The sequence below is a fragment of the Ascidia mentula genome, chromosome 8, assembly GCF_947561715.1.
Source record: "Ascidia mentula chromosome 8, kaAscMent1.1, whole genome shotgun sequence".
NCBI lineage: Eukaryota > Metazoa > Chordata > Ascidiacea > Phlebobranchia > Ascidiidae > Ascidia > Ascidia mentula.
Genome location: NC_138573.1, coordinates 1,119,310 through 1,147,142, shown reverse-complemented (window position 1 = coordinate 1,147,142; position 27,833 = coordinate 1,119,310). Strand labels below are relative to the sequence as shown.

Genomic DNA, 27,833 nt, shown 5'->3' with positions numbered 1-27,833 from the left:
ATAACCAGTTGCACCATTTATTCCCTTCCTGTGAACAAAATTTCTTTAATTCTTACTTTCATACCCTTGGCAAAACAAACAGAAGTCTCTTACTCCTGAAGTTCGTGCATTTTTGCAGTGATCGCATGTTTTGGAAAGTCAGTTCTTCCTAAGCAGTGAAATTCAACTACGAGCTTGTGGAGAAAGATGAACTGTTGCTGAAATTATTTTAACTATGGTTTATCTTTTTTCAAGATACATCATCAGTTTATGGTTTGCTTACCTCATTTTCCAACAAAACATCCCTTTGTATTCTATGTTGCTTTAAAGTTTTAACAAAAGAAACCTTAGTTGAATGTTTAATGCTTGATACTAAGTAGTCAAAACAAAGAAAAACGCCACTTCTTCCAAGACCATTGCTAAAATTAGATGAGGCATAGAGTTAATCTATTGTGTTGCTGTCAGGCATGATATCATCTGTGGATGTAAAATTGTGACACAAACAAACATGTGTTTTTATTTGTATGCTTTACAGGAAGACTTCATCAGGTTTATGATGTACATTTAAACATACATCAAATAGAAAACTCAGGTTAAACTGTTTCTGAAACTAGAATAAATAGCAACCTGCACATGACAGCAGTTTTGGAATTGTAGCCAACTTGGTGATGGAGATCTAAATATTTGTAATAAAAAGAAAGAAAAGCAGATGTAGATTTTGGAACTTCCATTTCCTGCCACCCATGGAACTGCAGTAAACTGATTGTCCTGTTTGCCTGGAAACAATGTGGTTTGATGAGCAATGATTTGGTTAAACATTTGCATCACCTACAGCTGGGTATTGAATGGATGACAGCTTGAGTTCTTTCAATGTATGGCATTCATCAATGGAGTCACTTAAATTATCAATGATAAATTCATTTAGAGTTAGAGTGTGGCCGTAATCAGGCCAAAACCTAGCACATTGCATCTGAAAGTAGAATTTGTATGCTTTGTTCATTTTTGACAAATAAACTGTGCAGTAATGCTGGAAATGATGCTTGAATCTACTTTTACATATGAAGGTTAAAAATGGTTTGATGATTATTGGTAATAATCACTTTGGTTTGTGTACAGGAAAAGTGAATTTCACTGAAAGGGTGATTGCTAAATCTTTTAAAGTAATCATATTTACCTTGTTGTGCTCAAACTCTTTGGTAAGTAGGATGATTATTTGACAGTTTGCATCCCAAATCTGTTTCCAAAACATTTCAACCAACTGTTTGTTAACGTGACCATACACAAGGTAATGCCTGCTTGACTTGTAACCCTGGCGAGAAATATATACTATTTTTATAACTACTACTGTACTTAATACCTTTATTATAAACTGCAGATAATAATCATGTATTGAGGTTAAACAAAGTGACAGAAGACATGATAAATGACTTGATTTTTTAGTAAAATGTTACATCAACAAATGAACAGTCCAATCCTTGTGATATATTCGCAGCTGATCTGCTTGAACCTGTAAAAAAAGGGAAGAACATTTATTTTAACACACAACATACAGACAAACATTTCAATAAAAAATATTTTGCACAAAATTTGTAAAACATGGTATCTAGCTCTTACTTTGGGGACTGTCAACTGTGCCAGAATGATGAATGGATATTTGATGTGAACCATCCAAGCTCTAAAACAATAATAATAATGAAAATATAATGTTGGTAAAACTAAACCAAATAATAACCTTAAACTGTTTGCACAGCCTATTAAAATTGTTCTGTGACAGCTCGTCGTAGTAGTGGCGGAGAAGGCTGATTGGAATTTCATATGGAGTGACAGTTTTACATGGACTGGATTTCATTTCAAGATAAACTTAACAAGAACAAATGTAGATTTGATTGCAATAATTTGTAACAATAGTTGCTGATTATGTAAGTAGTAATGTCTGCACGTGTACCAGACAATATTTGATTAACTTATGGCAACAAGAACAAAGACAAACCCATATACATCACATACAAAATAACTGTTAATCCTAGATTGCAATCAACTCTTCAGTGTTTACTATTTCCACTTTATTCTAAAGACTGTACCTTGTTGTTTGTGTTTCATTTTCTTGTTTCTTTTTTTCTTATATACACTACAAAAGAAATGACTTCTTTAAAAACTAAAAGGAAGGCACCTTTAGAAAATACAAAAACCTACCAAAAAATAACCAGAATGGCAAGACAAACAGCAACAATAAATATTAGTAAAACAATTATAGCAATCCACAGAGGGTCTAAAGTGGTTGAATAACCTGTAAATTAAACATAAACATATTTTTTGATGGATGGACAAAAATATTTTTGGCAACTTACTTTTGTCGCAGTTTTCTCCATGGTAACCATCTTGGCATTCACATAAATAATGTGAACCATTTGAAAAGCAAAGAGAATTATAAGGACAAGTAATATTCCCACACACATCTGAACAAACATTTATCATAGCTGTTTATTTTTGTAATTATGTTATATACATCACCGTCCTCATTCTTATATTTGTATACAAGTAATACACATTACATTTCCTTTGCTGAATTAAACAACTGGCCAAAACTGCATTTCAGCATCAAAAACAATTGATCTTTATGCCCAGAACAGGATGTAATTAATAAAATCCATCATTACCATGGTCTGGTAATTGCTTGGACAACAGAAGTTGACTATGTTATTACCTTCAGGATCATCCCCTGAATAAATAGGTTCCACACAAGTGTAGTTGCCCAAAGATGCATCAAAGTAACATTCCAGGTAATCCAAACAGGGATTGGGATAGCACAAGTCTGAACAAAATATGCATCTTTTACGAGTGTCATGTGCCACACAGTTGACTTGGAGGGTATTATAGTTTATCTTAATATGTGACAAAAACTATAGAAGCAAGCGAGCCACAATATCAAAAACAAATTAGTGTCATGTTACAAAACTGTTACATTTCACTAGTGGTGGGATTCAAATTTTTTAGCATCAGGTTTTCTTACTAGCAGCATGCCATAGTAAATGCGGTAATATAGCGCTCAAAGTAAAACATAGGCCTACACATGCGGTTAACAACCGGTTCGCATAGGTCATCAAACTCCAAGAACAGATTTATGTGAACCGGATGAATCCCACCACTGCATTTCACACTGTATCCACAAGTGTAAAGTATTGAAGCATTTGGTACCTTGAGTGCAATTATCTCCATAGTAACCATTAGCACAATGACAGTTGTACTCAAATCCATTCTCTGCAGTAGTGCAGTTACCACCATTTTCACAAGGATTTTTAATTTGACACAGATCTGCAGTAAAGATTCTGCAATAACTAAAGTACGTGTGTGGTAAGTGATGTAACCTACTTTGTATGCATATAAAATTTCTAATTTCTTTTATTTCATCATCCAACCACAATCCAAGCAAACCATCTAATGACAATTCAACCCCATCAGAGTTGGTGATACATATCTTGTCAAACATTAAAACACTTGCTGCATATTCGTTGGTTGGTCCGTTAGGATTGTTTCCAAACCAATTTTCATATGAGTCATTACAGCTATTGTTTGTACAGATTGGGGTTGAGTAGGTCCACATCCAACTTCCAGATACATTCGAACCCCCTATCCAGTACCCCATGCTCCAATCCGCATTTTCGCAAGCCAGTTGTGGTTGAGTCTGGTTTAATATCTGGTTAACAAATTGCTGAACCTCGTTGCCTTTGATCACCAGCAATGAGGAATTTTGTTTCAGGCAGTAAGTTTCAGCCTGGCTGTAATTGAGCTTTGTGTCATTGTAAAAGTATAACTTGCTACCGTTCCAGGCTGGCTCTGCGAAACAATTCAAACGTTTTCTACTTAACAATGTTGGCGGCGATTTTATCCCGCCGACGATTTAAACATATGAACACAGAAATAATAATTGTTGGTAGACAGGAACAACAAGTACCGTATTTTACGGACCACAAGGCGCAACTTAAATCCTTTTTTTTCCTCATAAATTGAACGTGCGCCTAATGTATGGATCAAGTAGTGCTTTATTGCCTACACTCAAAACCAGTACCGATACTATTATTATATAAATAAACCACCGTCTTACACACATACTCCTTAAAATACGTTGCGTTCTATAGCCCGGTGCGCCTTATGTATGAACAAAAAACTAATCAAAGCAATTTATTGACAGTGCGCCTTATAATCGGGTGCGCTTTATGGTCCGTAAAATACGGTATACAGTAACAAACAGAATTATATACTCGTTTTTTTTCTGTAAAAAAGTGTAAGCTTTCTGGTTTTTTTTGACGTAAAGCAACACTACGATAGTACACGAGGATCGAAACTGTAGCGAACTGTGGCTAAAAAAGTCCATTGGACAAAGGTTGCCAACCTTGACGCATTGCGCGATTACAATTACCACTAGAGACAATGAAAGAAAAAACAGTATTGTTCGTAAAAATGTAATCCATTTCCTGAAAAAAGTATCACAAAAATTTAGATTGCCGCAAGCTAGATGTGAATTTGAATTGAAATTAATTATAATCTAAAACGATCATACTTCAAAAAAAGAAGGGGAGACAAATTTGTAACGCATCTGATTAATAATGACAAAAGGAAAAGCAAAAGGTTTGCCACCCCTGTATTGGACAAATAAATAAAACTGTTACCCTATAGATGAGATTGTGGTGGGATTCAAATTTTTGTCAGCCGGTTCTATCACAAAAGTCATACTTTTCAGCGGATTCTGTTACAAAAATCCATTAACAGTAACCAGTAATGCTAACCGGTTCGCTGATCTCATAAAATTTAGTTAGAACCGGTGTGAACCGGCTGAATCCCACCACTGCCTATGGATGACTCACCTAAGTTACAGGCTAAGTTTGAACTGAAGAATATCAGTTCTAATTGTTACTACGAAAAACTCACCCTCAAATAACGCGGCAATTTCTTCCCGTTGAAAAATGATTATTCCAAGAACAGCTAAAAGTCTAAGCAACGCCGACATGTTGTGTTTCTCGCAGATCGTAAACACATTCGTACTGTTTTAAGGGGTTGCGTTTATCAGTTCGTTGCTTTGCAAACATAAGCGCGCGCAATTATTAACCCTCCAGTCAACAAATCTGTGCAATACTTTAATATGTGTGCAATGTGAACAACGGCCCTCATCGCCACTCCTGGGACAAGAACTGGGCTTCCATCCTCGTGGAAACCTAATTAAAGATGACTAAACTGTAAAGTTTCACATACTAATGTTTCGTTTACGATGCTGCGGTGGACACAGTATTATGTAAACTCAAATAAATGATAAGAAAAATTGTCCGAACGTTATATGTTGGCAAAAACGTTGTCTTTTGAAATATGGATAAACATTAGGAATAAGTAGCCTACAGTATGACACCGAAGAAAAGGAGAAACCGGAGCTAAGAAAATGCTTTGATCTGCGCCATTTGCGTTGTAATTTTTTATAGGGGAAAAGTTTTGACGTAGTCCCATATCACGCTCGCGCCTATGGGGGGTGAAAATGCTTTTACACGTTTAAGAATAAGTTCTTGCGCAGGCGTCGCTTAAAGTCTCACCACGTTAGTGCAATTGCTTATGAAATAGTTTATGTACCCACAGATCCACGGGATGGGGTGCGACCGATGCGACGTGGCAGTGTCTATAAATGTTTAGGGGTATTATATAAACTTCAAAACGTGGTCCGTAAATTTGCAAAGGCTTTGCGTCCTCCACAGTCTAGAGTGATCACCAAAAAGGACTCAATCTAGACAACTTTTTCTCTCAAAGGCCTGTGAGCGTGCAGTCGGTTTAATTTATGTTGACGGAGAAGTTGATCCCAACTGGATTATCACTTGTCACACGCATGTGGGCTATATTTCAGATCAATAAACACCATATTATTGTGTTTTATTGTTGTAAACGTTTATTATACTGGTAATGATGTACAGTACAACAATAAAAGTCTTCCAAAATAGAAAATAAATATTTGCAGCTATCTTCAAGCAGACCTTATTTGAAATAGCCAGCAAAGGTACAAATGCTTTCCAGCTGCAGCGCCCCCTTGTGTTGTGTTTCTCTTGTGGTGTACATGCCTGCAGACAAATTTGAACTTGACAAGATGCCTTTCCCAAGTCCTAGTTTGTAAAAAATGCTTAGGTATATGTTTATTTCATCTGACTTTATTTCATGCAAACTAAAAGTTTTCTGTCAATTTGTATTTATTCAAATTTTGCTCTTGTAGTAGTTGCAATGATACATAGTCTGTAACTACAATAAACAGTGGAAACCATATCTTTTGAAATACAATCTTGACTTGGTCGGCAAATGTCATGGCGTTCAGTGCATCGGATAACGCCCAAACTGTGCTGCAAGCTGTAAACAAACTCTACCACAACTCAAATGCTGCAGAAAAAGAAAAAGCATCAAGATGGTTGGGCGAATTTCAAAAATCTGTAAGTTACTAATTGCCTTTGAATAATTTGTTGTGATGAGTGATCACCATTATGTAAAAAAAATGGTTTTTTAATGCAATTTTCTCTGTGCAAATCCAAAAATTTAAGGCTGTATGGCATAGGAAGTTATGTTGTTTTTGACTAAACTGCAAATTTTTGAAAGGTTTTTGCTTGGGAAACTGCAGATCAACTTCTTAGGCTAAAGAATGATGTTGAATCAACTTATTTTGCTGCACAAACTATGAGGACAAAAGTAAGCAATAGTGTGTAGGCACGGAGTTGATAATATTCAATTTTGTTGGCTACATACAGATGGCCACTGTTTCGACCGGCAAGGTATCATCAGTGCAGTTCAGTGTGGCTATGATGTGCCTTAAAATGCAAAGATTCTGTTTATGTCTTGAAATGCAGAAAATACGTATTTTCCTTAAAATGCAAAAATTGTGTGTGTTCCTTGAAATGCAAAAATTGTGTATGTTCCTTCAAATGCTCTCAAAATAGTGGTAAATACTGATTCTAAAACTTAATTTTTCCAGATTTTATATTCATTCTCCGAGCTTCCTGGGGACACCCATGACTCATTAAAAGAATCACTTCTTACTCATATTGAGCAATTATGCAACATGTCCCCCATCCTCACCACACAGGTAGGTTATCCTATCATATAACTTGCTGATGTGACATTGTAGATTAAGACAATATGACAATTAACTCAATGAATTTTCTTGCAGTTAGCGTTGGCTGTATGTGATCTTGCATTGCAAATGACTTCGTGGGGAATGCCGGCTGTCACATTCATGCAAAAGTATGTATGTTATAAGGCTGATATTTGGTTTTATAAATAAAATGTGTGGGAAGATTCTGACTAATCACATGAATTGCATAACAGCCAGTATTATAATTTTATAAACTTAAGCATGCTCAACCTAGATTGTCTTGATAAGAAACCTTTTATTACTACATGCCCATTAGGTGCTGTGGATGTACTTGTTTTTTCGGTCTGTCAAGTTTGTTGTCACTATTCTATTCCAGCATGTTCAAATAGGCTGCTTTCTTAAACACTATTTGTACAAAACTTGTGTCATTTTCCTGTTACTAATGTTTAAGTCATACCTAGAGGACTTGTAGTATTAGAAGGGTAAAGAGTTAAATAGGTTAAAAAAATGCACTTTATGTTATAGGTACGGTCAAGAAAGATCTTCACTTCCATATCTTCTGGAAATCCTAACTGTTCTGCCAGAAGAGGTGGGTTGTTCTTTCCACATTTAGACACCTGTCACATTCTATAACGGTCACCGTATCCATTGCTCAGGTAAACAATCAGACGCTTCGGCTCGGAGCCAACCGTAGAGTTGAAATTATGGAGGAGATGGAGAATTCTGCCCCGATGGTGGTTGACCTACTTAAAGCCTGCATTGGTATGTTCTGACTTTTAGTCAAAAAAGAAAAATTTATGATTTTTGTACTTTTACCAGATATCGTTGAAGAAGAAAGGCTCCTGTCAAAAGTTTTTAAATGTCTTGCCAGTTGGTTCCATCTGGGTGTTTTGCCAGGTAACCATGTGGCACGCAGCAAACTTCTTGATGTTCCATTCAATGTTTTGGTGAGTTTACTTTAATGGGTAGCTCTATTTTATACTTAAAATTAGCTGTTAACAAAAGTTGTCAACACCAGTTTATTTAGAGCAACTGACTCAGTACACGTTAGTTTTATTGATGCCCATTTTATTGATTTTGCATTGCATAGAAGTTGTTTGTATAAAGTATAACTGATTTGATTCAGAGGGACACATCAACGTCATCATCTCTTCATGAGGCGGCATCTGACTGCATTTGTGCGGCTCTGTACGCAGCAGAAGATGTAGCAAGGTATAGAGATCTTATGGAGTTGCTTTTCCACGGTACTCATTCTTTACGGGAAGCTTACCACAATGCTGTTGCCCATGAAGACACCGACAAGTATGTTTTTTAATACATATAAAAAATATTGCAGGGGCAAAATTTATTCAAACTTTTTGCTATTGAAAATTGCTTCGGTGATTTTTTTTCAGGTGTCTCAATCTTTGTCGTATATTCACTGAGTTGGCCGAGTCACTGTCAGAAGCTCTTGTCAGTGCACCTGGTGATGGCCTTGGAGACCTTGTGACCCTTGACCTCTTGTTGCTATGCAATGGACACTGTCAATATGAGGTGTGTTGTAACTCCCAAATGCCCAACTAGGCATGTAAAATACTAAAATGAAGTTTGTCAATTAAAACCTTTTAAAAAAAATAACAATTAAAAACTGTAAAAATATGTTGTATGTTTTTTTTGCAGGTTGCGGAAATTACATTCAACCTGTGGTACCGACTTTCAGAAATGTTGTATTCAAACGATCACAATGAGTTACGCCTGATATTTGGACCTTATATTGAACGACTTATTTATTCCCTTGTGAGGCATTGCCAGATGGAACCTGACTATGTAAGAATTTTTTGTAAAATATCTATGTTAATAACCTTTTTGTTGCTGTTGGTGCCACGCTTTTTGTAACATCAAACAATCTGTCTTTCTGGTTTAACAGACCATTCAAATAAACTGTTTAAATCTTATCATTGTAACTTTGCAAAATTTACAGTAAATTGGTTTGGAATTACTTGATGCTGCAATTATATTTTCAGGAGAAACTGCTGGAGGAGGCAGATGATTTTTATGATTTTCGGTTACGCTCAGCTGACTTGGTCAGGGATGTTGTTTACTTGGTGGGCGCCACAAAATGCTTTGCTCAACTATTCACAATGCTCAATCAAGAGGGCGTTTCCCCAAGTTGGGATGTTACAGAGGCAACTCTCTTTATTATGGCTGCTGTTGCCAAGCACATTGATGTGTATGTTGTTTATATGTGGATTATTCTATTTTGTTTTGCTTAAACTTGGCATTTGATGCGATAATTCAGTGCATTCTGTTTTTTAATTGGTTAATTTTCTAATATTAACATTTTGAAAACCAAGATTTTTTGTATTCGCAGAAGGGAAGAAGCTGTTGTGCCTCAGGTGCTCCAAGCCATCGTATCCTTACCTCCAGAAAGTCACCTGGCAGTTCGTCATACAAGTGTGCGTCTAATTGGGGAACTGTCTTCTTGGATTGAGAAGCACTCACAGTTATTAGGTATTGGATTATGAGGTTTGAGCCACAGTGGTTTTGCTTTATAAACTGTTCTGATTAGAATCAAATGATTTTTTATTATTGTTGCTTTATATACCTGTCTATTGTTGGAAATTGCAATCATTTAGGACAAATTGAATTCCAGATCACATTCTTCAATTTTTGACGCAAGCACTCCAACAAAAGGAACTCTCTTCAATTGCAGCATTATCGTTACAAAATCTGTGTGAGGCGTGCAGGCAACAGATGATTCAACATTATTCTGCGCTCATTCAACTTCTACAGGTGCTGTTAATGGCTAAGCATTTTGTGTTTCCATAGAAATATTAATGTGTTTTTTGCATAGGTTGCTGATGACCTTCATGTTTCTGCCAATGCCTCAATTGGATTGTTAAAAGGTGAATGCTTCAAATCACTTTTTTCATTGTTAAAGCCAGTGCCTGTCAACTCGGGTCTATGGACCACTGGGGGTCCCCAGAGTGCTGTGGGTGGCTCAATAGCAACTTCAGAACATGCATGTTGCGTAATTTGATTGCTTTTTTTAAATTCCATTGGAAAATATGATCAAGTATGGTTGCATGTCGTAGCCTTGTTATATGACAAACGAAATCATGGTGACTGGATAATCTGTAATTGAACATCAGCATCAGTGGATTTTTAATAAAGCTGAAGGACTAGCAGGTTGTAAAAAGGGAGCGCCCAAGACAGAAACATTAAACAAACTTTTTACTTAACTATGTGTAAGCAAAAAGCAGGCGTCACATGAGATATTTTCCTCTTCCAGGTGTTGTTACAATCATAACTGGACTACCTGTTGCACATCTACAAGAAGCTGTTGGACTTTTGTGCAAAGCACAAATCAACATGCTGACTCAGCAGTTACAGCATGACCAAGGTTGGACTGTTTCTAAATGAACAGAAATAGTAAAATGTGATAAAGTTTAACGTTCATTTTTTTGCCTCATGGAAAGTTTGCTCTCAACTATTTTCTGGAATTTTAGGTGCCAGAGATCCAACCTTGTGGTTGGACCGTCTCGCTGCAATATACCGGCACATAGAAATCAAAAGTTGCAATGGTGAACTCCATCCATGCAAAGAAATCACAGAGGAAGTTTGGAAAGTTTTAAAACCAACACTGGAGCATCACAAAGCTGACAACAGGATAGTGGAAAGATGGTGCAGGTAGAGAGAGTGTTCTGGTCCAAAAACTTACAACTATATTTTTTGGTTGATAAATTGCATCCCAAAAACGATTGAAGCTTGTGGTCTTTGTGGGTCACCAAGGTCGCAAAGGTGGAATGTTTCAAAAACACCTGTTCTTCGAATATTTTGGTGTTTGGATGAATTTTAGTACATTGCCTTGTTGGTTTTATAGGTGTTTAAGGTTTGCAATTCGATGTGTGGGAAAATCTGTTCAAGCAACTTTACTGCAACCCATCGCTGAAACCATTACATCCATGTACGCGTGCTATCAACACAGTTGTTTTCTGTACCTAGGCAGTGTTCTTGTAAGTCAATATTGTTAATTAGTTGGGAATTGTGACTTTGTTGAAGGTAAAATTTGCTTATGTGAGTACATGTATGGTAAGGCCGAGGCCGACATCCGTTGGAATTAAGTGTGCCAGTTACTAGTATTTGTATGCCAACATTTTGTCAACATTAAACATGTAATAATCCTGTCCTGCCAACCCTTGTATTTAAAAAAGAACAAGTTGAATAAAAATAGATTACAAAAAATTGTATTGTTTGGATTAGTATATTGAGTCAAGGTGAAAAGGTCAAGTTAAACTTTGTTAGTTTGTTGCTAACGTTGCCAGGCATACTATTTAGTAATTAAAAGCTCTTCTGGCAAAAAGAAAAACTTGTTTGTTCGACGTTTCGAAGAGCCTTTAATTATTAAACTTTGTTGTTTGGTTATTAGGTTGATGAATATGGAAAAGACCCTTCACTGTTGGCAATGTTGAATGCTTTCACTCAACCAACTTTCGACATTTTAAACGCTGAACGTGGCTTGGAAAATAATCCAGACATAGTGGATGATCTCTTCAGGCTTTGCTGCAGGTAAAAAAGCTCGAAAGAAAATTACTTTTTCCTGTACACACTGTCACTGTGTAACCATTTATTCTTTTTAACACAACAATTTAATCCTTTCCCTTATGTGCTGTCCTAGAAATGTTTTGAGCGGTGTTTCTTACAAAGAGAGAGAACCAGTAACTTATTTAAGAAGTGCGGATTTTATTGCGTATAAGTTTTTTTTTTTAGTCAATTCTTGTAAAATATTATGAGCAGAATGTTTTTGCTAAAAAACAAGCCAAAAAAAATTAATGTTGTGTTGCTTGTATATTTTAGCATTATAACATTTACACACAAATTTTATTATAAATATTTGATGGTTAAAAGTTTGCAAAACACAAACAAGATGAATACTTGTGATAATACAGGTTCGTTGAAAAGTGTCCAGTGGAGTTCCTCACCCACGCCGCTTGTCCCTCCCTCCTCGACTGTGCACTGGTTGGGTTGGGTCACGAACATCGCGATGCAAATGCGTCCGTCACCAAATTTATCCGCAGTGTTATAGAATGCAAACTTCCACCATTACAAAAACAGATTGCCGACAACGTTTTTGCTGCTTACGGTGGACAGATTGTTGAAAAATCTCTCCATGCCTGCTTGTTTCAAACTCCTTCCTACCTGTATCCTGATATTGCTGAGCTGTGGTGGGCCATAATAGAAAGGGATAGGCAGATGAGTCCAAAAAACATCATTCCAGTGTTTAGTTATGAGGTTGTAATATTTAAGTTTCGACATGGTTGTCTGGCAAAGCATGAGGGTTTTACCAAGTCAATATTTTCCGCTTCTTTCGTTACTCAGAAAATTAGTGTTTAAGATGCAATGCAAAGGTCTTGGGAATAAGTATAACTTTGAAGTGTTCGGGTGAAGGCTACTCTGTTCAGGTTGCCAGAAATTCGAAATTACAATCAAATGTAACTGTTTTGCTGTGTTATGCACGTTTTTGTTTGGCGTAATTCGTGGTGCTTTAAACTTCAAGTGGTCCAACGTGGTAATGAATTTGTCATCGAGAAAGTTCCATGTGGCGAATAGGCTGTTTGCCATTCCGCGGAAACCCGCGTTGTTAATTTGTTTGTTTTTGTGTTTGAAGACTGATATATATTTAAGTATTGTCAGGGTTGTCTCACAAGGTGTGTTAGTTTATAGTAGGAAGCTGGTTTCAAACACAAAATATCACAATAAACTGCCATATTCAATAAATATTGAGGATTAACTGTTTTTTTCATAGGTTTTTAAGTGTGTATTACGTAACAATAATGACTGCGACGTACACCAACGAAGTGGCAAATACAAGACCGGGGAGCTCTTTACAACTCCTTCGATGGAATGGGAGTATTTACAAGCTTTTATACAAGTAAGTGATTTATTATTATTGTCGTCGTCGTTTTACCATCATTCAAGCTGTGGACTAAACAAAAGTGAAGTGCATCAAAAGCGATTTTGAACTTTTTTCTATCAAATGGAATTGTTGCTTTGAAAAGCGGTGTTAAGCCTTGCCCTACAAGGTCCTAATTTTTGTGAATGAATAGTTTTGTTTGGTATCAAAAAAATCAGAGAATTGCTTCATGATATATGATTTGTAGTTCCGTACATGTTCGTTTGAGAAACATTTTCCACACAGAGAATTTCTCATCTACCTTACCCTTTATACCGTGGTTTCTTTGGTTTATCGCTTTGTGCTTCATGGGGAACAGAAGGAATTCTTCGAGAAGTTGTGTCTGCACTTTCAACACCACACTGTCGCTACATCCATAAATTGGTTGCCAGGTAAGATTTGTTGGCGACTTTAGCAGTAGCCTTATATGTTTTACAAAAAGCTCCCAGATTACAATAAGTCACAAGGGTTTTGAAGCCTATGTAATTTGATGAGAGCTACGATAACCAATTTAAGTCTTACCATGCATGCTGTTGCTTTTTGAACCAAAGTCTATTCACTTGTGTCGTAAGCCTACCTACACAAACCTAATCTAAGTCAAAATGCAGGCATTTACGTCACATACGCGGTAGCATGTCGGTCCAAGCTAGGGAATCTGCCTTCACCGAACAGACTGATGATGATCATTCGATCAGATGTAGAGACAATGCAGACAATGCAGCGTTACATCATCCTTGCACGGGTAAATATATTACAGCAAACTATAGCACACGAAGGAGGCATGACAGAACATCAGAACAAACGTTTGTCCTTTGGAAATAAACAAAGATTTTTGAACTTTTGACCATTTATGCAACAAGCGCTGTGGCAACTTTATTTTGCCGTAGCCCTATTTGGCGATGTTAAATAATTTGTAACTGGAACAACGGGTTGGTCACTACAATGAGACAAAAACAGCTGAATAAAAATTTGTTTCAAACTCCTGTTGCTGCCAGGCATATTGCAATTTAAAATGTACTGCTCTTATAAACGTGCTGTATTTTTACGAAATTCCGTCTGCCGTGCAGCGATGCTTCATCAGGTACACATATACTTTATGCCAGAAAAGCAGTAAATTTTAAATTGAAAATTTGTTTTTATGTCCCAACCTACAACAAAAAAACTAATTTCGATAAGTTGTTTTGGTCTTAATATCGTGAATAATCTATTGTTTATCGGGGAAAAATTTCCGGGAATTGAGTAAATGTGTGTGAAAAACAGCATGATCGAGTTCTCATATATTTATCATTACAATAAAAAAGTTTAATTATAAAAAAACTTCATTCTAAAAATAAAAAAGTTTATGCTAAAAATAAAAAAGTTTATTCCAAAAATAAAAAAGTTCATTCTGAAAATAAAAAAGTTCATTCTGAATTCACCAAAAAACATCTGTCTGTTAAAATTTAGCTAGTTCGTAAATCATGAAGATATCTAATCGAGGCCCAAACAGGGATAACAAATATTCTGATTATTTCAGATGCTGACGTACAGTGATGTGTCAACTGTGGTAAAAAAAGGTTTCGTGACGGAGGATGAGTTGAAAGAGTTGAAATGTTATAAGAATGAGAAATATTTGGTTCCGCTCATGTGGTTAAGCAAATTAGTCACCGAAACACGTGAGAAAGGTCAAATAAAAGACGATATGACCCTCAATCTACTCAATAAGGTGATTTCTTTTTTTTTAACTCCATCAAAATGTGAGCAAAAAAAACTGTTCTTACCTACACTGTGTATATTTCCGCAGGAACTTGATGTGTATCGTGGATGTTGCGAACGACTTAACGATTATATGCGGACCAGTGTACCTCTCACCTTAACACAGGTAAATAGGCGACCAATGTATAAATAACCCTCTTCAAAAGTTAATCACGCTATGCTACTAACAGTACCAAATGTTTCTTTTCATAAGTTTATTTAACATCTATGAACCAATAGAAGTATAATTCCATTATGTAACTCGCCACAACCAACTCAGTTGGCTTAGAATATTGTCAAGGAAAATATTTAAGCAAGCAAACAGGTTTAAGTTGACACAATCGTCAAATAAGTTGATGTTAATTCATAATTAAAACACTCATTATATTACGTAAACGCTATAAACTCGAATTTACAGTAATTCGTTTCAATATGATTGTCCTTTTGTAGTTGGTGACTCTAGCCGTGTATATGTTCTCTATATCGACGCTATTAAGCGGCCAGTACTTGGATGTTGCCAAGGGTTACGCAGGTCACAATGTTGATATATACGTTCCAATATTCCCCATCGCGCAGTTTTTCGTCTACGTTGGCTTACTCAAGGTGGGTTGAAGGAATAATTATGTATTGATAAATTTGTGTATAACGTTTTAAATGCCGTCTTCAAGTAATCAAATGATTATAGTTGAGGGAATGTTAAACCCTAATGAGTACATTATTTGCCACAAATCCTTAAAAGATGGCACGCAGTGCGAGCAGCATGTTCATTCTTTATGTTGATTTTAGAAGTCTTTGAAGTTTCCTACTTAATTCTTTCTTCAAAATACGGCTAAATTAGTAATAGAAAGAAACCAAGAGGTCAATAAAAAATACGTTTCGAGTAACGGACGACTTTACATTTACAACACAGGTCGCCGAACAGCTGATAAATCCGTTTGGTGAAGACGACGATGATTTCAAAGTGAATTTTTGCATCGACCGAAACCACGAGGTGACGAAGAAGGACAAGTTCTGCAACGACCCGAGCGCCGACAAACCCTGCAACAAAGAAGTCGTATGCACCGACGACACTGACGATGACAAGCGCGGCTTCGTGGAGGACCCGGTATCACGTGTTCAGAACGAAAATCAATGCACGCCGAAGGAAATCAACGTTGCCGCCAGGACCACCCCAGAGAAATTGGAGCGCGCTCCGTCACCTCAACTCCTGCCAAATCCCTCAGGTAAAGTTTAAAGAAAGTTTACAATGTTTGTATTAACTGGCGTTTAATCTGTGGATCAAATTATATTGAAGCCCTTCTGCTGTGTAAACTCAAGGCAAACCAACAAAGTGGTGGATGTATGTCTTTATATGTAATGCATTTTTGCAGGTAACGAGGTAGACGGAACAGACAACACCACCCCCAAATCTCTCTCCAACATCTTGGAGAAGCCCAACCTCAACGAACCAACCAGGGGTGGGGCATGTGGGCCCGGGACTTCCCCGCATGACGTCACAATGTCGTCAAACGAAAACATCCGTCAGCCTGTTCCAGTGGTGTCGAACGCCTCTCCATCAAAAGAGATTTGCGTTATTTTGGAAGAAGAACCCCACGATCCCGCCTCAGGTGGTAACCATGGCAACAACCCACCGTCGACCACCATTGATGTCACATCGAGAAAGCCGGGCGCGCAGAAGGGAAACCACCCTGCGATGCAATTACAACATAAAGGAGCGACTGCTTTTGTCATTGGTGATGATGAAGAGTACGGGGAAACCCAAACAAGGATTAGGAGTGAAACTGAAACAAGTGACGTCACGAAGATCTCACAATCACCTGTTCAGAAGGAAAATCAATTGAGAACAGCTCCGAAGGAAAGGAAGGCAAAAGCGGAGCAAAAGGGGACGATTAAAAAGATTCCGGAAGTGCGAAGTCCCGCCCCACCACCTCGACCAGAGCACCCAGACAATTCATTCAAATCCTTGATATCAAGTCCCTCAGGTAATGTTTTAAAGAAAGTCTTTTGATTGAATTGATCACAATATTTGTATTAACTGATGTTTTATTTGTGGATCAAATTATATTCAAGCCCTTCTGTGTGAACTCAATAAGGCACACTAATGATTGGTAGATGTATGTTTTAAAGCATGCGAAATTTTGCAGGGGACGAAGGAGACGGCACAGACAACTTCACCACCCCAATATCTCCCCTCACTATCTTCGACAAACTCAACCTCGACCAACCCACCAGGAGTGGGGTATGGGGACCCGGGGCTTCCCCACATGACATCACAATGCTGTCCACCAAAAACTTTCTTGGGCCCCTTCAAGTGGTGCCGAGCTCCTCCCCCTCAGCTGCCTCCTCACCTGGTAACCATAGCAACAACCTACCAAAGATCGAGTTGGAACTTGATGAACTGGTGTTGGAAGCTGACAAAAAAGACACTCAGCCATCCGAGGAAGCAAAATTCCTGACGTCTGAACTGCACAGGGAAGAAGAGACTTCCTTGATACAGATTGCGGTCGACGAACCAGATGACGAAGAAAGCTTGGATAGTAAGACGCCGTTAATTCCCAGTTGCGTAGTAACAATGCCGGATTAACCACTATACACAAACAAGTCACGTGCCTTGGGGGCCATCCAAAATGTAGGCCATTTAAATAACTTTCAAGTTCAACAGTCAACAAATTTATCTTTTCATCAAGAGTTAATTTCTTCACAAACAAAAAAATTCATCACTATATCTTCCAAGGGTCAGCTTCTCGACAATCAGTTCTGGTTCTAAGCTGACCCATCCCGTTAATATGTAATCTGTGTAACTTTTTCACTAATTTCGATTGCTTTTGGCGGGGGAATTAACTATGTTACGCCTATTACTGTATTAAAGCAAAGCATTAATATTACCAAAACTGTCATATAATTGTCGCTGAGTCCGTTTATGGGTTGTGCCTTGTATGTTCAGAATGTTTTTGCGCAAGTTTTTAGATCATGTGCCTTGTTTTGTGTTTGCAAGTTTTTTGATGAACCTTTTGCCGTGTACAATTTCTGACACGTGTAGTCTGGTCATAAACTAATAAAAGATTTGTTTCATGTCGGTCAAGTTTCACCAAACAGTAATGTTTCTCAATTGTTACATAGCTCGTCGCAACTCACCACCTCCCAATGCATCTGGCTCCTGCAAGACGGTGATTACGAGAAAATTAATTTAGAATAATTACCTTTACATTGGCGCCCAACTTGTGGTTTTATCGGTTCATGTTTCACGTTTTTTCTGTGTGTAATAAATGTTCGTGTGAAATAACAAATGGTCTAATAGAATTTTGTTGGATCAGCAAAGATAACACAGCACATAAACAGCGGGAAATCTCCTGAAGGGGATTTTTTGCACATTTATCTCAAAACAGCTCTGACTTCCTTGCATATGTTTTAAAACAAGCCTATTAGAAAACTATTACTAAAATAGATGTGCTTTTTCAGAATTTTGTTTTTAATTACTAGAAATTCACAAACATGCACAACAATCAAATAACATAAAACAAATTTGCACTCCAAAGAAAGCAATACTGCATCAATTGATTCCAAAACGTTACAAAATAAAACCCAAACAAATTGCCCACATTTCTACAAAGCACATATTATCCAAAAAAAATTAAATAAAAGTGCACACTCACAAGTTCATCATTATTTCAGTTGCATGTAATACTGTTTACTTATTTGACAGTTGCAAGCCACCACCCCAGTAACTATATTTACTGTTTATTGGGAGTGGTTTAAACCTATCTGAACTGTGATAAGCTTTTATCTGTGGAATTGCAAGAAAGTTGTTGTAATACTCAGCAATGTTTTGAGGGCAATCCTTTTCAAAGTTTGGAAACATTAGCTTAATTTGGTGCAAGGTTTCAAACAATGCAAAATCAACAAAAGTAAGTTTATCACCAGTAAGCCAAGAACCTTTACCCATGAAATTCCCAAAACAGCACATTTGCTTGGTGAACTTTTCGTAAAACTTTGACTTGTTGGATTCAAAATTTTCATCAGTGGAACAATAAGCAAGGTTAATGAACCAATACCGAACATCTTCAATGACACCTTGAAGTAAATCACATTGAACTTCTTGTTGTGTTGTTAAAGGATGTAAAGTTTTATGTTTTCATGCCAGATAATGCATTATGGCCCAACTCTCAGTCAGTTTGATTTCCCCATCAATTAAATATGGCACATTGGGAAAGTCAAGCCCAAGGTCAACTTTGTCATGCTGCCATTCCTTGCGTTCATAATGTGGAGCATTACCAGTGAGGTAAAGTTTGTTGACATAATCTACTTCTAAAAACTCAAACATGAGTCTAATTGACTCAGCAAGACATCTGATATCCCAATAACCTAAAACAGGTTTGCCCATCTTGTTGTTACATATATATATGGCAGTGTATTTTGAACTGATTTTCTAAACAATAAAAAAAGTATTTGAGCTGCAGTCTTGGTCCACAACTTCTCTGCAAACTTTCATTAAACAACAAAATGAATGTAATTCAAAGCAAGCTTTTGTCTTGAAAAAAAAAACCAGGGCATTTAAGCAACACAAAGTTACCCAATGTAAAAAAATGCTTTACAAAATTACAAGACTACTGGTTAAGAACAGAGCCATAGAAATCACTTGTTTTCTATGGACTTTGGTTAAGAAGAAGTGTTAATCCTTGACCCTAGGCATGTTAATATGTTTACATTTGTCACATGGTCACATTCCAACATAGAAATTTTGTCCAAGGTTTTTTAAATCTTGGACCTCATCTCAGATTGCTAAGCATTGTTTTCGGGTAGTGTGGAGCTTCCACCCCAGTAGTAATACTTGCTGTTCACTGGCAGGGCTTTAAAACGACTTGATGTTCTGTAAGCTTTGATGGCAGGGAGTGACTCGAATCGAAGTAAGTATTCCCGAACGTTTTTAGGGCAGTTTTCGTCAAAGTTGGGAAACATGAGTTTGATTTGATCAAGTAACTCAAAGAGTGCAAAATCGACGAAGGTCAATTGCTCCCCGATAAGCCATCGCTTTTCCGTCAGGTATTTGCTGAACAAGTCTAACAATCTTATTAACTTTTTAAAGAACTCCTCCTTTCGAGGCAGAAAATTTTCCGACGTGGATTGCCAAGCAACAAACCAAAAATCGTGTCGTAAATCCTCAATAACTCCTTGCAACATGTCGCATTGTGTTTCTCCCTTCGCATTATTTGGAAACAAGACCTTGTACTTTCTAGCAAGGTACCGTGTAATTGCCCAACTCTCGGTCAATCTTAAGTCACCGTCGATCAGGTAAGGCACGTTAGGAAATTCGAAGCCCAGGGAATCGTCGTATTTGTCTTTCTTCCATTCTTTACGCTCATAAGTCGGGGCGTCGTCGGTTAAATAATGCTTATTTGTATATTCTACTCCCAAATACACAAACATTAAGCGTATATGTTCAGCGAGGCACCGAACATCCCAATAAGCTAAAACGGGCAAATTCTTTTCACTGCTCATTGCAATATTTTCAAATAATTTGCTTTTTCCTTGGGTCTCTGTAAAAAGGAAAATTAAAAAAGGGATTTAACCAGCATTTCTAAGATGTTTACTTCATGCATTTGGCATTTTAAACCGCCCGAAATCAATTAGTACGCTGCAAAACCGAACCAAAGGTCAGTGCAAATGCAATGACAACAAGATTGCTGTTACTATTATATTACTGCGTTAATACGCACATACGTGATGTCAAATTTCGTGCAAACCGTGAACGAATGTTACCTTTCCACACAAGCCTAAAAGCGCCTTATTGGGCTTGTGTACTGGCAAAGTGTGCCTAATTTTAGCAATCTTTTGTAAACCTCGTGCAACCAAATACCATCTACAATACTGGCAGAATTTTCTTTTGTATCAAAGCAGTCGCGGTTTTAACGAGCTTTCAGCAAAGACGAAACAAAAACAGTTAAACTTCGTAGTTGACCTGCAAATCCTGCACAACGCCACGAAAAACTTGCAACGTGTTGCAAAACCAGGGTTACGCTTAATTGGGCGTGCTGTGCTGGGTTATTCGCGTTTTTTGGTGGCTCTTGCCGTTCGAAGAAATTCCTGCGTGTTTTAAATGCTTTCATGTGCACAAAACACACTTTTTAAACAATGCAAATTGATGATAGAAGACAAATATTACGTCATAAACAAGTTGTTGCATTGACAATTGTCTTATAGTTCCCCTTTATATTAGTTTGTGTTTCTGGAAAGAGAGGGATTACACCGAACTGATAGGTTTACAATACACTAAAATCATGGAGCTTTTGGGCGTGGCTGATATGTATTTCATTGCGAAAAACTTCTGATAACTCTGAACATTGCCTAACAAACTTTTTTCTAGCATAGGAAGTTTGTGGAACCGTTGTCCGCTGTGGGGCTATTCGTACATATTTTTAGACATAACATCAAACCGAATTAAAAAATATTCTGCAGTTTGACAAAACCATAGGTGGCACGAACTTGTTTTTTTACACCCAAAACTTGGGTTAAAAAACATCTTGCTAACCAACAAATCGAACCCAACAGTGGTTATAGCAAGCCAAACTCAACCATGCCTATCGTTCAGGGCACGCAGCAATTCAATGCAAATTCCTACCATAAGCAACGAACAATGATACAATGAATTAGACTGGGAAACGAATAGCTGCCACGCAGCCAAACACGTGCAGTTGTGGATCTATACCGGTGGTCGACAAGCTTTGACATATCCCGCAACACTCTTTGCCGTATGGAAATTATTGGCGCTATACCATCGAGAAATTATATGACACCGTTGAAAAAACGTCATTTCGAGACAAAATTGGCCCACGGGTTGAACACTAGTGGAATAAGCGTTGATATCTTGAAGTTATCATAAACTTATACCAATTGATTGTTTAATTTCAGCAATTCGTATCCAACAACAAAGCTATGAAAAATCGATGGAGAAACCGATACTGTCTCTAAAAATGCAAAGAAACACATTTTGTTAAGTGTTGTGAATAAAAGCACTATGTATGTTGACATTATGGTTACCTTATTGGCCACCATACCCGTTCGAACATCTCTGAGATCTTTAACTGTTCGGAAAATATCCACATCGCCCGACTGCGTTTCGGCGGCCAGTGCGAGTTTCATAGCAGCAAGAAACAAACCGGTGCGGGTCGAACCATCACTAATAACAATCAAAGCAAAACGCTCGTTCATTACAAGATACTTTTGCCCAACTGTTGCACATGCACATTTATTTTGTTGTTGTGGCAAAATTTAACTTACACGCAGTTCACCAATAGAGTTCCCCCACGGTTGTGGTGAATCCTACGCGTTATCCTCACAAACTCAAGAAAAGTTTCACAACTACTTGGCACATTGTGCTCCCTCCAATCCTTGTAATGGAGTTGAATAATTTCAAACTAAAAACAACAATTTGGTAGTATACACCAGGTTTGCTAGCTTTTACAATATAAGTCAATTGTTATCAGCCAGACACATAAATAAATCTGCTTAACAAAGGGGGAGGCTTGAAACTCCCCTACAATCTCCAGCGATCACGCATTGGAACATTTTCCCCTCAAAATGTCTTGCAAAAAAATAAGGAGGATTTCTTCCAAAGGTTTCCACAAACAGCTAATGTGTTCACATAAAAATGAGGTAACAGTCATTTTTTTATGTTAAAGGTCAATACATATCAGCAAGACACACAGCTTAATGGGAGGATGTGTAGGTGTTGTACTCCCGGCCCAATGAACACTATGGTTTGCATTGAAACCAAGGGATTTCTACCTCAAAGGCATGCACCTAAAAGCTTATGGAAACTCCAAACGTTAACATAAGTAGCTGAACACGAGGTAACAGTTACCTGCCCAACATACAACTTTCTTTCGATAACGGTTGGATTGACTGGAATCTGTTTGATGAGTTTGACAGTGTGGCGTCCATATTGGGTTTGCTGACCTACAGATGTGGGCCAGTAGCTGGGAGTTGACTGTCCACATACAAAAGGATTAAAATAAACTATTCTATATAAGTAGCTGAACATGAGGTAACAGTTACCTGCCCAACATACAACTTTCTTTCAATAACGGTTGGATTGACTGGAATCTGTTTGATGAGTTTGACGGTGTGGCGTCCATATTGGGTTTGCTGACCTACAGATGTGGGCCAGTAGCTAGGAATCGACTGTACACATACAAAAGGATTAAAATAAACTATTCTATGTTTGCAACTTTCTTTTGAAAAGTATGATTTGAAAGCAGCAACTTTTAGCAAAACAGGCACAACAGACCAAAAAGAAAAATGATGCACAAAATGCTCACACAAATTCAGCAAAGGTCAATTAAAAGCAAATATTTAGATAAAATTCATTTAAAAGCCAAGTCCTATGTGCAGATTATTTGACAATTTATAATGTCAAAATTATGTCAACAAACTAATACCATTATATTTGGTTCATCTCCTGACAGCAAAATGACAACACAAGTTTGGTGTCCAACTACCACATCATAGAACCCCTCAACAACATTTGGAAGAGGATATTGCATGGCCAACACATTTTCTCCGTTTGTAAAGTTCTGAATTCAGTAATATAATATTTGCTTGCTACATTGAGTTACCCAGGCTATTATAAAAAAGGTGACATTGATGACGTTAATACAAGTTATTTACACACCTTGTAAATTGAACCATTATAGTAGAAGTGGGAGGAATTTTGTTGTCTAATTTGCACAAGATATCTGTCATCTGTTAGAAAGAGGCTTAATGTCAACAACTAAATAACAACTACACTAAATAAGTACATGGCAAAATGGTGATGTCACAATTTCTTAATTTATTGGATTCAAGACTTGCAATGCCTTGGGAGTTATCAATTGGTTTTATCCAATCCAGCATTTTGTATTCTCTCTCATAACCAGTTGCACCATTTATTCCCTTCCTGTAAACAAAATTTCTTCAATTCTCACTTTCATACCCTTGGCAAAACAAACAGAAGTCTCTTACTCCTGAAGTTCATGCATTTTTGCAGTGATCGCATGTTTTGGAAAGTCAGTTCTTCCTAAGCAGTGAAATTCAACTACAAGCTTGTGGAGAAAGATGAACTGTTGCTGAAATTATTTGAACTATGGTTTATCTTTTTTGAAGATACATCATCAGTTCATGGTTTGCTTACCTCATTTTCCAACAAACCATTCCTTTGTATTCTATGTTGCTTTAAAGTTTTAACAAAGGAAACCTTAGTTGAATGTTTAATGCTTGATACTAAATAGTCAAAACAAAGAAAAACGCCACTTCTTCCAAGACCATTGCTAAAATTAGATGAGGCATAGAGTAAACCTATTGTGTTGTTGTCAGGCATGATATTTTCTAAGGAATTAAACTTATGGCACAAACAAACATGTGTTTTTATTTGTATATTTACAGGAAGACTTCATCAGGTTTATGATGTACATTTAAAAATACATCAAATAGAAAACTCAGGTTAAACTGTTTCTGAAACTGGAATAAATAGCAACCTGCACAGGACAGCAGTTTTGGAATTGTAGCCAACTTGGTGATGGAGATCTAAATATTTGCAATAAAAAGAAAGAAAAGCTGATGTAGATTTTGGAACTTCCATTTCCTGCCACCCATGGAACTGCAGTAAACTGATTGTCTTGTCTGCCTGGAAACAAAGTGGTTTGATGAGCAATGATTTGGTTAAACATTTGCATCACCTACAGCTGGGTATTGAATGGATGACAGCTTGAGTTCTTTCAATGTATGGCATTCATCAATGGAGTCACTTAAATTATCAATGATAAATTCATTTAGAGTTAGAGTGTGGCCGTAATCAGGCCAAAATCTAGCACATTGCATCTGTAAGTAGAATTTGTATGCTTTGTTCATTTTTGACAAATAAACTGTGTAGTAATGCTGGAAATGATGCTTGAATCTACTTTTACATATGAAGGTTAAAAATGGTTTGATGATTATCGGTAATAATCACTTTGGTTTGTGTACAAGAAAAGTTAATTTCACCGAAAGGGTGATTGCTAAATCGTTTAAAGTAATCATATTTACCTGGTTGTGCTCAAACTCTTTGGTAAGTAGGATGATTATTTGACAGTTTGCATCCCAAATCTGTTTCCAAAACATCTCAACCAACTGTTTGTTAACGTGACCAAACACAAGGTACTGCCTGCTTGACTTGTAACCCTGACGAGAAATAGATAATATTTTTATAACTACTACTGTACTTAATACCTTCATTATAAACTGCAGATAATAATCATGTATTGAGGTTAAACAAAGTGACAGAAGACATGATAAATGACTTGATTTTTTAGTAAAATGTTACATCAACAAATGAAAAGTCCAATCCTTGTGATATATTTGCAGCTGATCTGCTTGAACCTGTAAAAAAAGGGAAGAACATTTGTTTTAACACACAAAATACAGACAAACATTTCAATAAAAAATATTTTGCACAAAATTTGTAAAACATGGTATCTAGCTCTTACTTTGGGGACTGTCAGATGTGCCAGAATGATGAATGGAAATTTGATGTGAACCATCCAAGTTCTAAAACAATAATAATAATGAAAATATAATGTTGGCAAAGCCAAACAAAATAATAACCTTAAACTGTTTGCACAGCCTATTAAAATTGTTCTGTGACAGCTCGTCATAGTAGTGGCGGAGAAGGCTGATTGGAATTTCATATGGATTGACAGTTTTATATGGACTGGATTTCATTTCAAGATAAACTTAACAAGAACAAATGTAGATTTTATTGCAATAATTTGTAACAATAGTTGCTGATTAGGTAAGTAGTAATGTCTGCACGTGTACCAGACAATATTTGATTAACTTATGGCAACAAGAACAAAGACAAACCCATATACATCACATACAAAATAACTGTTAATCTTAGATTGTAATCAACACTTCAGTGTTTACTATTTCCGCTTTATTCTAAAGACTGTACCTTGTTGTTTGTGTTTCATTTTCTTGTTTATTTTTTTCTTATATCCACTACAAAAGAAACACGACTTCTTTAAAAACTAAAAGGAAGGCACCCTTAGAAAATACAAAACCTACCAAAAAATACCCAGAATGGCAAAACAAACAGCAACAATAAATATTAGTAAAACAATTATAGCAATCCACAGAGGGTCTAAAGTGGTTGAATAAGCTGCAAATTAAACATAAACATATTTTTTGATGGATGGACAAAAATATTTTTGGCAACTTACTTTTGTCGCAGTTTTCTCCATGGTAACCATCTTGACATTCACATAAATAATGTGAACCATTTGCAAAGCAAAGAGAATTATAAGGACAAGTAATATTCCAGCACACATCTGAACAAACATTTATCAAAGTTGATTATTTTTGTAATCATGTTACATGTAAACATCACTGTTCTCATGCTAATATTTGTATACAAGTAATACACATTACATTTCCTTTGCTGAATTAAACAACTGACCAAAACTGCATTTCAGCATAAAAAACAATTGATCTTTATGCCCAGAACAGGATGTAATTAATAAAATCCATCATTACCATGGTCTGGTAATTGCTTGGACAACAGAAGTTGACTATGTTATTACCTTCAGGATCATCCCCTGAATAAATAGGTTCCACACAAGTGTAGTTGCCCAAAGATGTATCAAAGTAACATTCCACGTCATCCAAACAGGGATTGGGATAGCACAAATCTGAACAAAATATGCATCTTTTATGAGTGTCATGTGCCACACAGTTAACTTGGAGGGTATTATAGTTTATCTTAATATGTGACAAAAACTATAGAAGCAAGCGAGCCACAATATCAAAAACAAATTAGTGTCATGTTACAAAACTGTTACATTTCACTAGTGGTGGGTTTTAATTTTTTTAGCATCAGGTTCTCTCACTAGCAGCATAACATAGTAAATGCGGTAATATAGCGCTCAAAGTAAAACATAGGCCTACACATGCGGTTAACAACCGGTTTGCACAGGTCGTCAAATTCCAAAAACAGGTTTACGTGAACCGGATGAATCCCACCACTGCATTTCACACCGTATCCACAAGTGTTAAGTATTGAAGCATTTGGTACCTTGAGTGCAATTATCTCCATAGTAACCATTAGCACAATGACAGTTGTACTCAAATCCATTCTCTGCAGTAGTGCAGTTACCACCATTTTCACAAGGATTTTTGATTTGACACAGATCTGCAGTAAAGATTCTGCAATAACTAAAGTACGTGTGTGGTAAGTGATGTAACCTACTTTGTATGCATATAAAATTTCTAATTTCTTTTATTTCATCATCCAACCACAATCCAAGCAAACCATCTAATGACAATCCAACCCCATCAGAGGCGGTGATACATATCTTGTCAACCATTAAAACACTTGCTGCATATTCGTTGGTTGGTCCGTTAGGATTGTTTCCAAACCAATTTTCATATGAGTCATTACAGCTATTGTTTGTACAAATTGGGGTTGAGTCGGTCCACATCCAACTTCCAGATACATTTGAACCCCCTATCCAGTACCCCATGCTCCAATTCGCATTTTTGCAAGCCAGTTGTGGTTGAGTCTGGTTTAATATCTGGTTGACAAATTGCTGAACCTCGTTGCCTTTTATCACCAGCAATGAGGAATTTTGTTTCAGGCAGTAAGTTTCAGCCTGGCTGTAATTGAGCTTTGTGTCGTTGTAAAAGTATAACTTGCTACCGTTCCAGGCTGGCTCTGCAAAACAATTCAAACGTTTTCTACTTAATAAGTTGGCGGCGATTTTATCCCGCCGACGATTTAAACATATGAACACAGAAATAATAATTGTTGGTAGACAGGAACAACAAGTACCGTATTTTACGGACCACAAGGCGCAATTTAAATCCTTTTTTTTTCTCATAAATTGAACGTGCGCCTTATAAGCCGGTGCGCCTAATGTATGGATCAAGTAGTGCTTTATTGCCTACACTCAAAACCAGTACCGATACTATTATTATATAAATAAACCACCGTCTTACACACATACTCCTTAAAATACGTTGCGTTCTATAGCCCGGTGCGCCTTATGTATGAACAAAAAACTAATCAAAGCA

At 36.9% G+C, this 27,833-nt stretch overlaps 4 protein-coding genes and 2 pseudogenes across 7 annotated transcripts in view; 2 read left to right on the top strand and 4 right to left on the bottom strand.

Annotated features, from left to right (window-relative positions):
- Positions 1-27,414, bottom strand: part of LOC145912638 (receptor-type tyrosine-protein phosphatase epsilon-like) — a 29,791-nt gene extending 2,377 nt beyond the window's left edge. Inside the window, exons 1-22 of one of the 3 annotated variants that reach the window (XM_083000182.1) lie at positions 27,010-27,414; positions 26,836-26,952; positions 26,345-26,452; positions 25,985-26,092; positions 25,830-25,923; positions 25,717-25,763; positions 25,368-25,495; positions 25,250-25,310; positions 25,087-25,142; positions 24,810-24,944; positions 24,468-24,605; positions 24,263-24,411; positions 23,920-24,055; positions 23,751-23,854; positions 23,549-23,685; positions 23,422-23,492; positions 23,189-23,323; positions 22,806-22,931; positions 22,612-22,737; positions 22,029-22,165; positions 21,789-21,927; positions 20,765-21,715 (exon numbers count right to left, since the gene is read on the bottom strand). In XM_083000182.1, the coding sequence (XP_082856308.1) occupies positions 21,656-21,715; positions 21,789-21,927; positions 22,029-22,165; positions 22,612-22,737; positions 22,806-22,931; positions 23,189-23,323; positions 23,422-23,492; positions 23,549-23,685; positions 23,751-23,854; positions 23,920-24,055; positions 24,263-24,411; positions 24,468-24,605; positions 24,810-24,944; positions 25,087-25,142; positions 25,250-25,310; positions 25,368-25,495; positions 25,717-25,763; positions 25,830-25,923; positions 25,985-26,092; positions 26,345-26,452; positions 26,836-26,952; positions 27,010-27,283 (2,586 nt within the window). In that variant the 5' untranslated portion in view covers positions 27,284-27,414 and the 3' untranslated portion in view covers positions 20,765-21,655. Of the gene's footprint in view, positions 1-20,764; positions 21,716-21,788; positions 21,928-22,028; positions 22,166-22,611; positions 22,738-22,805; positions 22,932-23,188; positions 23,324-23,421; positions 23,493-23,548; positions 23,686-23,750; positions 23,855-23,919; positions 24,056-24,262; positions 24,412-24,467; positions 24,606-24,809; positions 24,945-25,086; positions 25,143-25,249; positions 25,311-25,367; positions 25,496-25,716; positions 25,793-25,829; positions 25,924-25,984; positions 26,093-26,344; positions 26,453-26,835; positions 26,953-27,009 lie in introns of those variants that run through there. The other 2 variants (XM_083000181.1, XM_083000183.1) reach the window with 2 other exon arrangements.
- Positions 791-4,984, bottom strand: LOC145910585 (uncharacterized). The gene is made up of 12 exons (XM_082997771.1): positions 4,906-4,984; positions 3,349-3,813; positions 3,175-3,291; positions 2,684-2,791; positions 2,328-2,435; positions 2,173-2,266; positions 2,061-2,107; positions 1,712-1,839; positions 1,594-1,654; positions 1,431-1,486; positions 1,154-1,288; positions 791-949 (listed from the first exon to the last, which is right to left on the bottom strand). The coding sequence occupies exons 1-12, from the start codon at positions 4,982-4,984 to the stop codon at positions 791-793; spliced, it is 1,557 nt and encodes a 518-aa protein (XP_082853897.1).
- On the top strand, positions 6,225-12,460 carry LOC145912640 (transportin-3-like). The gene is made up of 19 exons (XM_083000184.1): positions 6,225-6,431; positions 6,595-6,684; positions 6,968-7,078; positions 7,163-7,236; positions 7,613-7,676; positions 7,744-7,849; positions 7,907-8,034; positions 8,214-8,389; positions 8,482-8,620; positions 8,747-8,893; positions 9,091-9,296; positions 9,438-9,577; positions 9,720-9,859; positions 9,921-9,972; positions 10,359-10,469; positions 10,576-10,756; positions 10,950-11,082; positions 11,496-11,635; positions 12,016-12,460. The coding sequence occupies exons 1-19, from the start codon at positions 6,309-6,311 to the stop codon at positions 12,458-12,460; spliced, it is 2,706 nt and encodes a 901-aa protein (XP_082856310.1). The 5' UTR covers positions 6,225-6,308.
- Positions 12,864-17,993, top strand: LOC145912641 (uncharacterized). 2 transcript variants are annotated; one of them, XM_083000186.1, is made up of 9 exons: positions 12,864-12,998; positions 13,266-13,411; positions 13,628-13,761; positions 14,536-14,724; positions 14,803-14,880; positions 15,204-15,356; positions 15,664-15,976; positions 16,124-16,735; positions 16,898-17,991. In XM_083000186.1, the coding sequence occupies exons 1-9, from the start codon at positions 12,901-12,903 to the stop codon at positions 17,335-17,337; spliced, it is 2,163 nt and encodes a 720-aa protein (XP_082856312.1). In that variant the 5' UTR covers positions 12,864-12,900; the 3' UTR covers positions 17,338-17,991. The 2 variants fall into 2 exon arrangements, with proteins under 2 accessions (XP_082856312.1, XP_082856311.1); XM_083000185.1 differs by having other exon boundaries at positions 14,536-14,880; positions 16,898-17,993.
- Positions 18,244-19,465, bottom strand: LOC145912643 (glutathione S-transferase B pseudogene; annotated as a pseudogene).
- On the bottom strand, positions 19,505-20,283 carry LOC145912642 (glutathione S-transferase Mu 4 pseudogene; annotated as a pseudogene).
- Positions 27,415-27,833: the final 419 nt, after the last annotated feature.

What these genes read in the sequence shown, in the direction of transcription:
- LOC145910585 (XM_082997771.1), bottom strand. Translation starts at nt 4,984, where the DNA reads ATGTCGGCGTTGCTTAGACTTTTAGCTGTTCTTGGAATAATCATTTTT. An exon ending in AATTGCCGCGTTATTTGAGG is followed by an intron (nt 3,814 to 4,905) that starts GTGAGTTTTTCG and finishes ATTGTTTCGCAG; the next exon opens with AGCCAGCCTGGAACGGTAGC. An exon ending in TGGACTGTTCATTTGTTGAT is followed by an intron (nt 1,289 to 1,430) that starts GTAACATTTTAC and finishes ATTTCTCGCCAG; the next exon opens with GGTTACAAGTCAAGCAGGCA.
- LOC145912640 (XM_083000184.1), top strand. Translation starts at nt 6,309, where the DNA reads ATGGCGTTCAGTGCATCGGATAACGCCCAAACTGTGCTGCAAGCTGTA. An exon ending in GCTGTCACATTCATGCAAAA is followed by an intron (nt 7,237 to 7,612) that starts GTATGTATGTTA and finishes TTTATGTTATAG; the next exon opens with GTACGGTCAAGAAAGATCTT. An exon ending in GTTGCCAAGCACATTGATGT is followed by an intron (nt 9,297 to 9,437) that starts GTATGTTGTTTA and finishes TTGTATTCGCAG; the next exon opens with AAGGGAAGAAGCTGTTGTGC.
- LOC145912641 (XM_083000185.1), top strand. Translation starts at nt 12,901, where the DNA reads ATGACTGCGACGTACACCAACGAAGTGGCAAATACAAGACCGGGGAGC. An exon ending in ATTTACAAGCTTTTATACAA is followed by an intron (nt 12,999 to 13,265) that starts GTAAGTGATTTA and finishes TTTTCCACACAG; the next exon opens with AGAATTTCTCATCTACCTTA. An exon ending in ATCCATAAATTGGTTGCCAG is followed by an intron (nt 13,412 to 13,627) that starts GTAAGATTTGTT and finishes GTCAAAATGCAG; the next exon opens with GCATTTACGTCACATACGCG.